Source organism: Bos javanicus, chromosome 6 (assembly GCF_032452875.1).
Source record: "Bos javanicus breed banteng chromosome 6, ARS-OSU_banteng_1.0, whole genome shotgun sequence".
In the NCBI taxonomy this organism is placed as follows: Eukaryota; Metazoa; Chordata; class Mammalia; order Artiodactyla; family Bovidae; genus Bos; species Bos javanicus.
In genome coordinates this window covers 94,935,488-94,949,226 of record NC_083873.1, presented here as the reverse complement: position 1 = coordinate 94,949,226, position 13,739 = coordinate 94,935,488, and the positions used below count along the sequence as shown (strand labels likewise).

The 13,739-nt window shown below is 36.5% G+C and overlaps 1 protein-coding gene across 1 annotated transcript in view; it reads left to right on the top strand.

Annotated features, from left to right (window-relative positions):
- The window catches only part of ANTXR2 (ANTXR cell adhesion molecule 2), a 178,143-nt gene that overhangs the window by 96,333 nt on the left and 68,071 nt on the right, over positions 1-13,739 (top strand). The window contains exons 15-16 of the mRNA XM_061420583.1: positions 2,713-2,880; positions 3,174-3,254. Of these exons, the coding sequence (XP_061276567.1) occupies positions 2,713-2,880; positions 3,174-3,254 (249 nt within the window). The remainder of the gene's footprint in view (positions 1-2,712; positions 2,881-3,173; positions 3,255-13,739) is intronic.

Sequence of the window (13,739 nt, the reverse complement as noted above, 5' to 3'; positions counted from 1 at the left end):
GACTTCACATGTGTGTTTCTGGCAGTTCAGCAGGAAACTGTTTTTGTTTCTTTTCTCAGTTCTAAAATTGCTCCTTTATGATACAACCTCTGAATATGCTCAGAAATTATGGAATTTCATTGTTTATCATGAAAACCAAATAGAATTGGAAACATTTAGCTATAAAATTTGCACTTTTTAAAAAATATTCAAAAGTCAATTTTGTTAAGAATGCCTTTAGCAATCTATTCTTGTTATTCTTTTATCCTTTTTGGCTATCTCAATGTGGTCAAACTAAAATATTAAAATTTATACATATAAGTATGTATATATATTTAATTGTTTATAAGAGTTTAAGGAAAACTCTATATAGTGTTTCCTAGCTTTAGAATTTGAAGTTGAGTGAGAAAGGATTGTGCTATTGTTTGTAGTGATGATGATAATGATGAAACAGCTATGATGAACTAAGAATAATGGATTTATGTAATGCATTTATTTTAGAACTCAGCAACTATAATTGGGGCTTCCCTGGTGGCTCAGAGGTAAAGAATCTGCCTGCCAGTGGAGACATGGGTTCATTCCCTGGCTCGGGAAAATTCCCTGGAGAAGGAAACAGCAACCCACTCCAGTGTTCTTGCCTAGAAAATCCCATGGACAGGGAGGTTGGCAGGCTACAATCCGTGAGTCACAAAAGAATTGGATGCAATTTAGTGATTAAACAACAGCAACAACAATTATATATTGTGTTGGCCAAAAAGTTCATTCAGTTTTTTCCATAAGATGTTGTAAAATGGACTTTTCCACTAATCTAGTATCATACATTTAGTTGTTTAATAGTTGAGTCCTTAGAAATGCCATGTTGGGTGAGAACTCAAGTTCAACTATCTTCGTGTTCTTTATCTGAGAATGGTGCCAATGTTATTTAGAGGAAGGATACAATTACCATCACCTCTGTGATATCAACTGTGAATGCTGCACTAGTTAAAATCTGACTTAAAAATCTATAACTTCTGGATGGTCCTAAATTTTACCCACTTATACTTCTACTCTGAATTACTTCTCTATGTTATGATACTATTTGACTATGTATCTTATTTTTTGTTTGTTTGTTTGTTTTTCTCTTAGAATTGAGACTTTATAACTGCAGGAGATGGGTCCTGGTTTTAGAATTTTTGAGTTCAATTTAGATATATCTAAAGATTTTTTAAAGTTTTAATTAATCTAGGCGAAGACACTGATTTGAAAGAGAAGGTCATTTCTCTGGAAAGAAAGCCAACTATCTAGCTCTAAAGGTTTAATGGTGTTTAAAACAATTTTAACAACCTCATAAAGAACATTCTAGTACCACTGATCACACTGAAAGATACAGATACATTTTAATGACTCAACAGGGTCCACTTGAAATTGAAAACCTATTCTAAAATTGTAGTTAAAAAAAGGTAAAAATATCTAAGTAAGCCTTATCAAAAAGCTATGAATAGATCTTTCTATGAACGGTAATCATCTGTATTCCTGTCCACTAATTCAGGTCATTAAAATGCTTTTAAAAAGCTTATTAATCATTTTTTCTTTGTAGAAATTACCTAACACTGGTGAGTCGCTGTGTGCCCAGGACAGGCCTTCCTGTTTCTTTTTAGAGCTTCACTTATCTTTGTCTTCTTTGGGAACATCCTTGCTTTTTAGACTTCTATGCTGCTCTTGGATGAACAAAACCTTCCTCCAGGGGCCGCATCCTCTTCACATCCCCACACTGGAAAAAAATTTGGCTCAGATTTAGCCAATTTTCATTGAAAAATAAAGAAAACATCACTTGACCTTGCAGTTGTTTTCAGTATCCAGGGTTTTCAGAGGAAGGAATTCCCCCAAATTTGTGGAAATCTCTCATGTCTCTGAATTCTTCTCTTCAGAGTCTTTTCAGATTTGTCTTCCTTAATGAAAAATGTGTATGTCAAATAACCATATCCATATGAGCAGAGGAACTGAAGACTGAGAACTGCTTTACAAAATGAAGATAAAACATACATAATTATTTTTACTTCCAAAGGTGAAAGTTTAATCACACTTTTGTCCTTAGTCAAACTTGATGGGAATTTTGGAAGGAAAAATTAACTTCTTTTATAAAATATATTTGTAAAATTTGAACCTAGTTGAAACATCTTGTCCACTTCAGACTAACATGTTCAAATCCCTGTCTTGCTACTTACTGTGCGGCTTTGGGCTCATCACTTAACCTCTCTGTATCTTTGTTTCCTCCATGGGAAGCAAAAAACACAGTATCTACCTCATAGCATTTTTTGTATGGATTAAATGCAGCTTGGCACATGATAATTATTCAGTAAATGCTAATTATCATCATCATTACCATCTATTTCAACCATTGTCATCAGTATATAGGGGTGTGTTTAGCTAGAAGGAGAACATACCTAGAGAATAGAATTACACATTTCCCTTGTAAAATACAAATTAACTCCTTATTTGAAACAATGGAGAAATGGTTGGTTGTATCAAATTTAATCGATGCCAAATTTTTATAAAGGGTTTTTATTTCTAGGATCTTGATATTAAATACATAAGGAGTGGTGAAAAATCTGTTAAATCTCAGAAGAGAAATTTGGAGTTAGGTTACTTACTCATCTTTTGACTCTGAGGTGATGAGCCAAGAACCAGCTGAACAAGAGTCTGTTCTCCTAGGCCACTGTATGTCTGATAGCAATATTTCCCTTTGTTTTAAAGGTTCGTTGGGGTGATAAAGGATCTACAGAAGAAGGTGCGAGGCTGGAGAAAGCCAAAAATGCTGTGGTAACCCTTCCTGAAGAACCAGAGGAACCCGTCAGACCGAGACCACCGCCATCTAAACCCACACACCAGCCTCCTCAGACAAAGTGGTACACGCCAATTAAGGTGACTGTTCAAACTTTGTGGGATTTAACTGCAGCTTCCTAAAGTGTAATCCTTTTAGTCTCCCTGAAGGAGGACCAAGGTATATCAAACAGCAGACATTCAATTTACCTTCTAATGACTGACCGAGTCATTTCTCAGCAACAAGAAACTCTGTTTTTGTTATTTATTCATTTAATTTATGAAAGAAATGAGAGTAGAGGAAAAGACTTTATCTTCTTCATTTTAGCTCATTTATCTAGCAAGCAGAGGTTGAGTACATTTCCCAGAGATTTACAGATCATGTTTCCCTTTAGGGTCGGCTGGACGCGCTCTGGGCTTTGTTGCGGAGGCAGTACGACCGAGTTTCCTTGATGCGACCTCAGGAAGGAGATGAGGTTTGTACCTGGGATGTGTTGGGAAAAAACTAGATTATTCTTTTAAGGATGAAATAATTGATGAGATTAGTATTTTAAGTTCCAAGCTATATTTAATGCTATATGATTCTAGCATGGTGTTTAAACTATCAAAACATCTAAATCTTAAGATTTTACTTCTATGAGATGGAGATAATTTTAAAAACATCTGAGTTCAACCATTTAGAAAACCAATTTGAGAAAATATTCCTGGAATATCCCTAACAGATAATTTACCCTTTGCTGTGACCACAGGTAGAGAGAATTAGGTGGTTTGTGAAGCAGGCTTTTTCATTACCAAACCACTGTGGTTAATACAAACTTCTTGTATTTAAGAAGTTTGTGCCTCTGTTCAAATTAATGCATAATATAAAGTTCTGCTTCTCAAATGACATGTAACAACTCTCTTCTTCAATATGCTAGACTTTCACTTTTTAGGTTTTAAATTGTTTTCATGCATCATCTTAGTTTTCTGTCCCCCAACTTAGACATTAATTTTCAACATTTTAAGTGTTGGGTATAGTGGTAGCACTGAGATGTATTAGCAAAAACAAGACAGTGGTTCCAATACTCTTGTCAGTAACCTTCTATATTCCTTTAACTCTCATGATTAAAATTTAGTTTTATGGCCTTTTCTCATTTGTACTAATTTTGAGTTAATTCAATAATTTGTAGATTATAAATATGCACAAGTAATAGCATCTGGTAATATTGAGGGGTACAGATGATAGCCTTGCCCTTAAGAAATCTAAACTTTGGGATACACACAAAAATAAAATTTATTCCAGAACATGATCTAAGCCATATATAGATAAGCATCAAGTACTCTTGAGTACGTGGAGGAAGAGATATTAACTCTTCCTGGAGGAATCTGGGAATGTTTCATCAAAAATAGAGGCCTTCTAGTTTTGAAAATGCATAAGATTTCATCAGGTGGAGCTAGGTGGAATGAGTATTTCCACAGATGAAGCGTCATGAGCAAAATCTCTGAGGTAGCCGAGAACAGTGATGTGTGGATTAAAAGATAGTGTGGGGGTTGGGGATTCAAGCCAGAATGATGAATTGGGAATAGAAGAAATCTTTGAGTTTGGATAAATTGATATATTTGTGCTTCTGAATGATGCATTATAATCATTCTTTCATTAATTCAAACAAATATCTATCTAATGTCTAAAATGTACCAAACACTTTGTTAGATACCAAGTAAATCTAACGTTCTTCTTAGATTATAGTGCTAGAATAGTTTACACATTGCCCCAGCAGGTTAAAGCATCATTTATTTTTCCATGATTGCAGAATAATGCTTTCATTATTTTGACCAAAATTTCCTTTGTTTTTTTGAGAATTTGCTCATTCTTCTGTCTGATATAGTCCTGGAATCTTTATCCTAACTCTTGAGGTTAAATTGTTTCAAAACTCAGAATTTTTCAGATTTTAGGACTCTGATACAGTCCATATATCTGTTTATATACTGTGGAAAGCATCATCTCTTGAGCTCAGTGTTGAGACATTCTGTTATAGAAATATTGATTAGTACAGGTGGGTAATAATAGACCATAAATACTCTTCAGTTAGTTCAGATCAGTTTTTTCTTCCAAATGTATTTTAGTGACACAGTTAACACAAAACTTTCAGTTTTAAAAGATTTTGTATTTAAAAAATATAGACAAAAGGTAGGAAACTCTCTGTTTCCCAGTTTTTTTGTTTACCGCTTTTTTCACTCTTCACCTATATATGTGACTTATGATTTTTAAATTTGTTTTTTTTTTAAATGCAGGACTTTAAACTTAGTAAATATCAATTGTTGGTTCAGTTAATTGATTTGCTTTTCATCAGATATATATTATGATTCTATGTGTGTCTGACACAGTCTGATTTAATCTTTATTCATAATACCTATTCTTGATGGCTTTGCTGCTTCCAAAATTTTGTCAACTGCAAATTTTTGTCACTTATTTCAAATTCAGACCTCAGTGGGGTACTCCATGAGCACCTTCCGCACAGATTGACACTCCACACTGTTAATTGAAATGAATATGGTAGAGGTAGAAGCCCACCAATAGTATTAACTCAGTTTACCATCTTATTCACAAGGATATTTAATAAAGTTTATTAGTTTTCTGTATTTAAGGTATAACGTATATTTATGTATTCACCCATTCAACCGAATCAGTGATGCAGAATTATTTGGTTCTGGAAATCAAGTAATTGTGACATATTTTTTTCTTGCTTCTAGTTCTTGCTATGATCTTTTATAATATTTATTTTTTTTAGACTAGGGTTTGATGTCGGACCTATAGTTTACAGCATATAACTTTTTCCCTTTAGACAGCCTGGGAAATCTTTGCCTTCCCCTCTTTTTATTCCTCATTTCCCCATTTTTCATGTTTCACAAAGATTATTAAGAATATCCGAGTTTCTGTCACCTTTGTATCATCTACCAGGACCTCTTTGATAGAGTTAATAGAGTTAATTTGATAGAGTTAATTCCCATATTAACTTCCCATCCTCCATATGCTAATTTCTTATACTAGTTTATGCATTTCTTATACACTATGCTAATTTTCTTTCTGGCTTCTTCTTCTTCTGAAGTCTTTTAATTGCTCTATTCTTTTCCTCATGAGCATAGTAAATACTGTTATTGATAACAGTTATTGATAACAGTAAATACTGTTATTGATAACAGCCCACTCATGGGACTTTGGTACTTATGCCCCAAAGAATCTGCATCAAACATAGGACACTTAATCTTAGTAAATGTTTGGTGGGTTTTATTTTTAAAAACTTTACAATGACTGGAATACATCAAATATTATTATCCAAAAAGTAATATTTAATTATTTCTCTAAATAAAATTGTTTGCATGGTACATGGCGTAATCTGTGCTGATATGCCAGCGTCCCACAAATTTTGTTTTTAAAAAAAGACCATATAATATTTTAAAATTTCCAGTACTTTTCTTTTGCTTTAGAATAGCTTTCATTTGAGAAACTTAATTTACCTAGTAAGAAATTGAGGACCCAGAGATAGGATAATAAGTGATACAGAACATATTTGGCACAGCTAATTTTTATGTACGTTAGTAAGATGGGATGCTTTGCTTTCATAATTATCTAAGCAGGAGAAGAAGACCATGGCTCACTGTTACCTTCTATTTATTGTGGCTAGTTAGGTAAGCTCTCAGAAATTAAACTGTCTGAACCCCAAGGTTTTTATCAACTTAGTTTATATAGATATGGTTTATCTCATAGGATTACATGGAGTAGAGGAAAATTTAAATTTAGAAGACAAAGATGTCCAAGTAGCAGTGTCCTCTAGTTCTCTGCCTATTCTTTGTTTTGGATTTCCTAGGCAAGCTGGGGCATAATCACCTAATGAGAAAATTAGTCTTGGAGGGTTTTTTTGGACACATTTAGATAGCCAGATTTACCTATGACTAGGCTCTGCCAGCATAAGGAAGGATAAAATTCTAACTTCAACTTGACTCCCCTGAAACCAATCAGTAATTGATAAAACTAAGTTAAAATATAGATCTCTGACTACTCAGACAACTGATGAAAGATTTCTTAAACATGTGTGTACTGAACTGACTGAACTGAACTGAACATATACAGTGTATATAGGTATATATATGTATCAATATTGATTCCCACTAAAAAGATTTGTCTCTGCATATCAAATAGTTCATTGGAATATATGTTACTAGCTGTTCAAGGCCAGTTCTTTTTAAGAAAAACTTAATCTTATCAACAAACTGGTGAATAAATTTTGCAAATAATTTTGTTATTTTTCTGTGCTTGTAAAGGCTTGAGTGTATTTACTTTTGACTATGCTTCTTGTGAAATGTGTGCATAATGGTATGAGGTGTGTGTGTGTGTGTTTAAAGCAATTTGTACATTGCAGAGATTAGGAGGACTTTTGCAAACATTTTCATTTCGTTGGGCATGGATGCAGTTTTGCTGTATATTGTCAAGAAACAAATGAGAACGCTTTCTCATTTGTCAATTTTAAAGAAAGTAATAGTCATGCTCTTTCTTTGGGGGCGGGGGAGACACAACAAAACTGCTTGAGAGACAATAAAACATCATGTTTTCAGATTGTGGCTTATGGTTCCAAAATAACACCACCTCCCCTTAGTCAACAGCGCCGTTTTCCACCTCGAAAACCCATCCTGTCATGGCTTTATAAATTGTTTACTGCAGATTCTGCCTCTTGAGAGTCTAGTTTCATAAACACATCAGCGTCCATAGAACCAAACCCGGAGTCACGCACATTTCCCCTGCAAGGCCCGTCACGCCGAATTTCCAGCCAAATGGCTCTCCTTTCATGGCTCCGAGGCCGCAGCGGGCTCAATGGCAGCATCCGCGGCCGAACTGAAGTCCTTGATCAAGTAACTGAAGTTCAGGCATCAAGTATCAAAGCGACGCCAGACACCTCTTGCTCGGCCTCCGCCCTCCGGCTACCTGTGGGCGCCGCCAGCCCCCGCCAGGCGGCGGGACGGCGGGGCTGCGGGGCTGCGGGCGGCCGGGGGCCGGGCTTTGATGGCGGCCGCCGGTCCTCGGAGTCATGAATGTTTCAGCGCGCGGGCGCGAGGTGCGGGCGGCGCGTCCAGGTGTGAGCTCGCAGGTTGTCGCCGACATCTGTTCGCCGCGGCGGCGGCGGCCTCCCCCGGCCCGCAGCGAGCGGCCGGATTGTCAGCGGAGGTAGTTGAGAGCGGCAGGACGGTTTTGGTCTCCCTCTCGCTGCCTGGAGGCCTGAAACACCAAAGGTAGGAGCAGGGGGTGGACACAGCTGCGCTCCCGAACTTGCCTTAGGCGCGAATAAAGAGATCTAATGCAGTTTGACTCCGTGGCGGTGGGGAGACGAGGACGGAAAGCCACTTCAGAGACAACTTAACGCGGCAACATCTGCCGCCAAGTTTCCAGGGAGTGACAGCAGGTACCCATCGAAGTCTCCACATAAACAGCCTCCGTGAAGCCGGGGACTCTTTTGAAGGGTCTCCATCAAACGGGCTGGGGTCTGCAGCAGGCGATTGTTTGGTTTTCAAAGCGGTGTTTTGTTTTTGCCATAACAAGGTAATTTATAAATGATGCATTAGCAGGCGTTCTCTCTCTCTTTTCTTTTTCTATTTGAAAAGAGAGTTAGAGAAGCAGCAAAGCAAAGAAGAAAGCGCAGCCCTGGTTAGGGAGCTGTTCCACAAACCCAATCTCCAAGGAGCTTCTTGTCTGTCATCGAGGTTATGTTAACCTTCAGACCGCAGTCCCTCCTTCACCAATAAGCAGACAGAAATTGAAACACGGCCAGAAAAGAATGCTGGTGGTAGTAACACCCGTGGTGAAGTATGCACACTATGTCTTTGTTTTTTAAACTTAGGGCTTTTTATTACACGGAGATGAAAGAGAATTAGGTTTTCTTGCCAGATGTGTTTAAATTTTAGTAAGACGAAATTGAGAAAATTGCACTGACTTTAATTTTCTTCTCATTTATAAAGGCTGCGTAGCGATAGTTGGGTATTAAAAATCAAAAGTAAGAATAACATGTTAATGGAAGCGTTTTTTTTTTTTCCTTTTAAAGAAGTTTTCTCCTCTACTACCTAGATTCAGCCAGAAAAAAATCCTAAGGATTTGTATAATTCGCTGAGATTATTGCAACAACTTATAATTGTGCACACACAGTATTGGCACAACAGATTTGTTAAAATATTAGTCTGACAAGTAAAGCTTCGGGGTATGGTAAGGTAATAAGGATTCTATGGTAATATAAACTGTTATGGTTAATAATATTTAGGCAGCCTCACCTGAGGAAGTAGTTGGGCAGCCACAAAGATAAAGGAAAGGAGCTGATCCAAAGTGGCCTTTGGAGTGAGGGCAGCCAGGGTGCAATGACCTGAGGAGAAATGCTAGCACTTGGCAAAGTTTTCATCAGTCGGTGGTGAAATAAACAATATAGGTGCATAGCGAGTTTCCAGTTAAGCTAAGTTTATTACATGGAGAGGACTTCCATTAATTGTGCAGATATTTTCATTTTTAAAAATGATTGATGGTAGCTGCTTAAAAGAAAAAAGTTCATTATAACAGAACTCAGTGCTAGTCCTCTGATTTTAAAAAAAAAATCTACAAACTCTCCCACCAAAACCCAGTCTGAAAACATAGGTTTATTTAGAAGGCACCAGAGAAGCCTGTGGAGAAGGCAATGGCACCCCACTCCGGTACTCTTGCCTGGACGGAGGAGCCTGGTAGGCTGCAGTCCATGGGATTGCTTCCAGTCAGACATGACTGAGAGACTTCACTTTCACTTTTCACTTTCATGCATTGGAGAAGGAAATGGCAGCCCACTCCAGTGTTCTTGCCTGGAGAATCCCAGGGATGGGGGAGCCTGGTGGGCTGTCCTCTATGCGGTCGCACAGAGTTGGACACGACTGAAGTGATTTAGCAGCAGCAGCAGCAGAGAAGCCTGAGAACCTCAGTGGTAGATGATTCGGGCTGGACCTCTGGCTTCCATCTCCAGATCTAGATTTAGGTTCAGTCCTTTGTCAGTCCTGCTTCTGAATTCTCGAGCTCCAAACTAACGGCCTCACCTCTTCAGTGGTGGCTTTTTCAAGGATTGTTAACCCTCCCAAGGATCACTCTGAACACTCATGCTTTCAAAGCAGCACTCTGTACTATCAAACCACTTCATCTTCAGATTGAAGAAGCATCTGGAAGGCAGCGAATTTGTACGAGGATGCCTTTAAATTCTGCATCACATTTGCAAGACGTAAACCACTTGTGGATGTTTCTGAGCAGATTGAAGCTTTCACTCAGACGATTTGATGTGTAAGATGTCTTCAGTGCTTGGAACTATGCGGCTAATAACTGCGTTCTTAAACTTCGTTTTTAGATTCCATGTAAATACTTTGTGTCATATAGCCAAACGTAGATTTTAGGGACTCTACTTTAGCTTTATTGAGTCAGTCCTACTGAACACAAAATGCCTGCAATGCTTTCACTTTTCCCTTTTTATACTTAAATGAAAGAGTAGAGAAAAATATCATTTGTAAAAACTCTTAAGTGATTGCTTGCATTTTGTTTCTATAAGATCTGAAATTTTGTATGGTCCTTTAGGCCAAGTATGATTGGACAACACTTGGAAAGAGTACCCGTAGATGTTTCTATCCTTTTTATTACCACCAGTATCTTTCCATTCTTACTATCTTTCTCTCCCGTTCTCCACCCCCACCCCAGAAAACAGCCTTAGTAGGCAGATTTATTTATTTAATCTTTTGGCTGTACCGCATGGCATACATGAGGATCTTAATTCCCTGACTAGGGATTGAACTTGGAGAAGGCAATGGCAGCCCACTCCAGTGCTCTTTCCTGGAAAATCCCATGAATGGAGGAGCCTAGAAGGCTGCAGTCCATGGGGTCGCAAAGAGTCGGGTATGACTGAGCGACTTCACTTTCTTTCACTTTTCACTTTCATGCATTGGGGAAGGAAATGGCAACCCACTCCAGTGTTCTTGCCTGGAGAATCCCAGGGACCTCAGAGCCTGGTGGGCTGCTGTCTATGGGGTCACATAGAGTTGGACACAACTGAAGTGACTTAGCAGCAGCAGCAGCAGGGATTGAACTCTTACCCCATGTACTGGCAGCATGGAGTCTTAACCACTGGAGCATCAGGAAAGCCCCAGTTCTTATTACTTCTTGTCATTACATTTCAGGGCATCCTTAAAATACATTAAATATCCCACTTAAATTAGCAGAAAGAATTAACTTTGGTTTACACATATTTGAAAGACAAATTTTTAGTAGAATAACTCATGTCATGAACATGCCATTGTTACAGTTTCCACTGTCTGATTTATGCCTGTGTGCGTGTGTGTATATATATGTGTGTGTATAATGTTTAATATAAATGTATGTGTGTATATAGTCCTACAGAACATATTTTTCAGTGTATATGTCTTTGACTAATGTCTGTTTCAGTGGAAAATAGCAAGTTCAGAAAATAGAGTGCTTTTTTGATACTATTTCATAGCTTAAATAAAATTGTTGCTTAATTATGCATATAAGCTGGCAAAAGTGTTGACTCAATTTGGTTCCCCAAAGTGAAAAACAGAATATGCAAATTTTAATCATTTAAATTACCCAAAAAGGTTTATTTTTTCAACCAAAGTATAAGTAGAACTTAGATATTTAATTGGCTTCTTACCCCTCTGATCCAGAATGTATTTAGTGGCCTCATATATATGTTATATATTAATTTGTAAGTTTAGGTAGAGATATTTTTTTGTTAGAATTGATCAGCAACCTTTAGAAAATCACGAGACAAAAATTATTAAATTAATATAAATATCCTCTTCTTGAATTAATGCACTGAGTTTAAAAATAAGTCTCTGTCTCTGTGTGGTTTTTTTTTTTTTTTGTCACCAGTGAGCTTTTGGCACACTAAAAGAATACTTTAAAAATATCAACTTTGTTAACATTGGTTCCATGGCCAAATGCATTATTGTATTTGTGGGGAGGCTGGCGATCTCCCCGTCTTACTCTTCCACCATCTTCTTCTGCTCCCCCTCTGGCCAAGTACATTATTTTCTTAGGCTCATATACAATTTTGTTGTTAAGCACCTGGAGAACATTAATTAAATCATCCAATTGGGAGTAGAAATGTCAGCAAAGGTAGATTTTTAACCTTTCTTTTTCTGTGTTTACTTTTTCTGTAGCCCTTATGTAATCTTAATTACGATAGATTAAATTTATATTTATTTAAATGTCACCTTACAATTTCTGATAATTTACAGAAATTTATATTATTCTGTATATCTTAAATTTTGCTTTCAATTTAGAGCCCGAAGGTTATAGTCTAATGAGGGGGAAAAGTACATTGTTTGGTAGACAGTTTATTACTTTAACAGAGAGCCTAATGATGGTGCCTTTATGTCTACCAGGCCCCTATTTATAAGTTCAGTTTAAGGAAACCTTTGTAACTCAGTTAAGGAAATTGGCTTGAGTAGGAAGCTTTCATTGTCCCCTTCTTTTAAAAATGAATTTATACTAATACATTGTATAAATGTATACTTTTAAGGAGAAATAAGTGACATTTTTGGCTAAATGGCTTTCATTTCTTTTTCTACTCCTAAATAAAACTATAATTTTTATAATATACGTTTATAATCTAAGTAAATCATCTTTAAAATTGCTTCATATAATCTTACATTCTTCCCTAATTCCACTCTGAATCAAATCACAGCCTCTAGTATATGAGGAATTTGAAACTGTTGTAAACTTTGTGGTAAAAAATAAAAATGATTTACTATTCAGACTTTGCAAAAATTATGTTTAAGAATGCCAATGGCCATTTACTTGTTTACCATTTTTATTTATCTGACTTTGGATTAAAAATTAACTCCTTTTATTTCAAAGACTTAAAAGGAATTTTTTTCTCCTAGTGCTTTTCTTTTTTCAGTTAATGAAATTGGAATAGTTTACAAACTCTTTCCCATTTCAAAATAATTTTGTTCACTGATATACTTCATATTTCTCACCCTAGAGAACTCTTTTCACTTAGAAAATATGTGGGGAAAAGGTGGTTCTAATTTTCTAAACTTTAGATTCCCATAATGCTTCTTCAAAGCAGGTTACTGTATTGAAAATAATATATATTATATATATTTTTCATAATCCTGACCAGCATTAAGCACAGTTTGGTTTGCAATCACACACACATACATCATATCATATCATATTATATCCTATCTTGATTGACAGTAAATCTGTAACATACTTCAATAAAAAATTCAAATAACACATCTATATACATAGTAAACAGATTAGAGGTCAATAGTAAAGAATGATTACTCTCCAATTACCTTTGCCTGACACTTTCATTTCTCTCCCTTCTCCTATCGCCTAACATTGGTTGATTCTTACAGTTTAACCTTTGATCTTAAGTTTTCTCTCTTCCTAGAGAGAAAACTTTCTTTTTTCTATGTGGCCTTTCTCTAGAGACCATGTAGATTTTCACTGCTTTGCTCTCATCATGATACACACCATTTTAGACAGTTCTGGCCTCCTTCCTCAATTCCTCTTCCTTGTCTCTGAAAACATGTATAATGTCTTATTACCACATTCTCTGTGTTTAACTGGATTAGCATATTCCTATGTATGTTTTTCATATATTAACTTTATTTCCGTTATTCTAGCTACCCTTCCCCTGCTGTACCTAAGCTGAAGCTGAACAGACCTCATGGTTCCCACAATTCAGTGAGCAGAGACAAGACCTTAACTTATTCTGAGTGTGATGTCTCATGCCAAAAAATCACTATATTACCCTATAATGTATACAAGGTACTGATTGAATGAACAGAATTATGTGATTTAATGTCCCCTTTAGCTTTATTGTAATTGATTAAGATGAATTCTTGATGAATTTATGTAGTAAACTCTACTGATTCTGGAGAGATACATATTTTGATTTTGTGGAACTTAA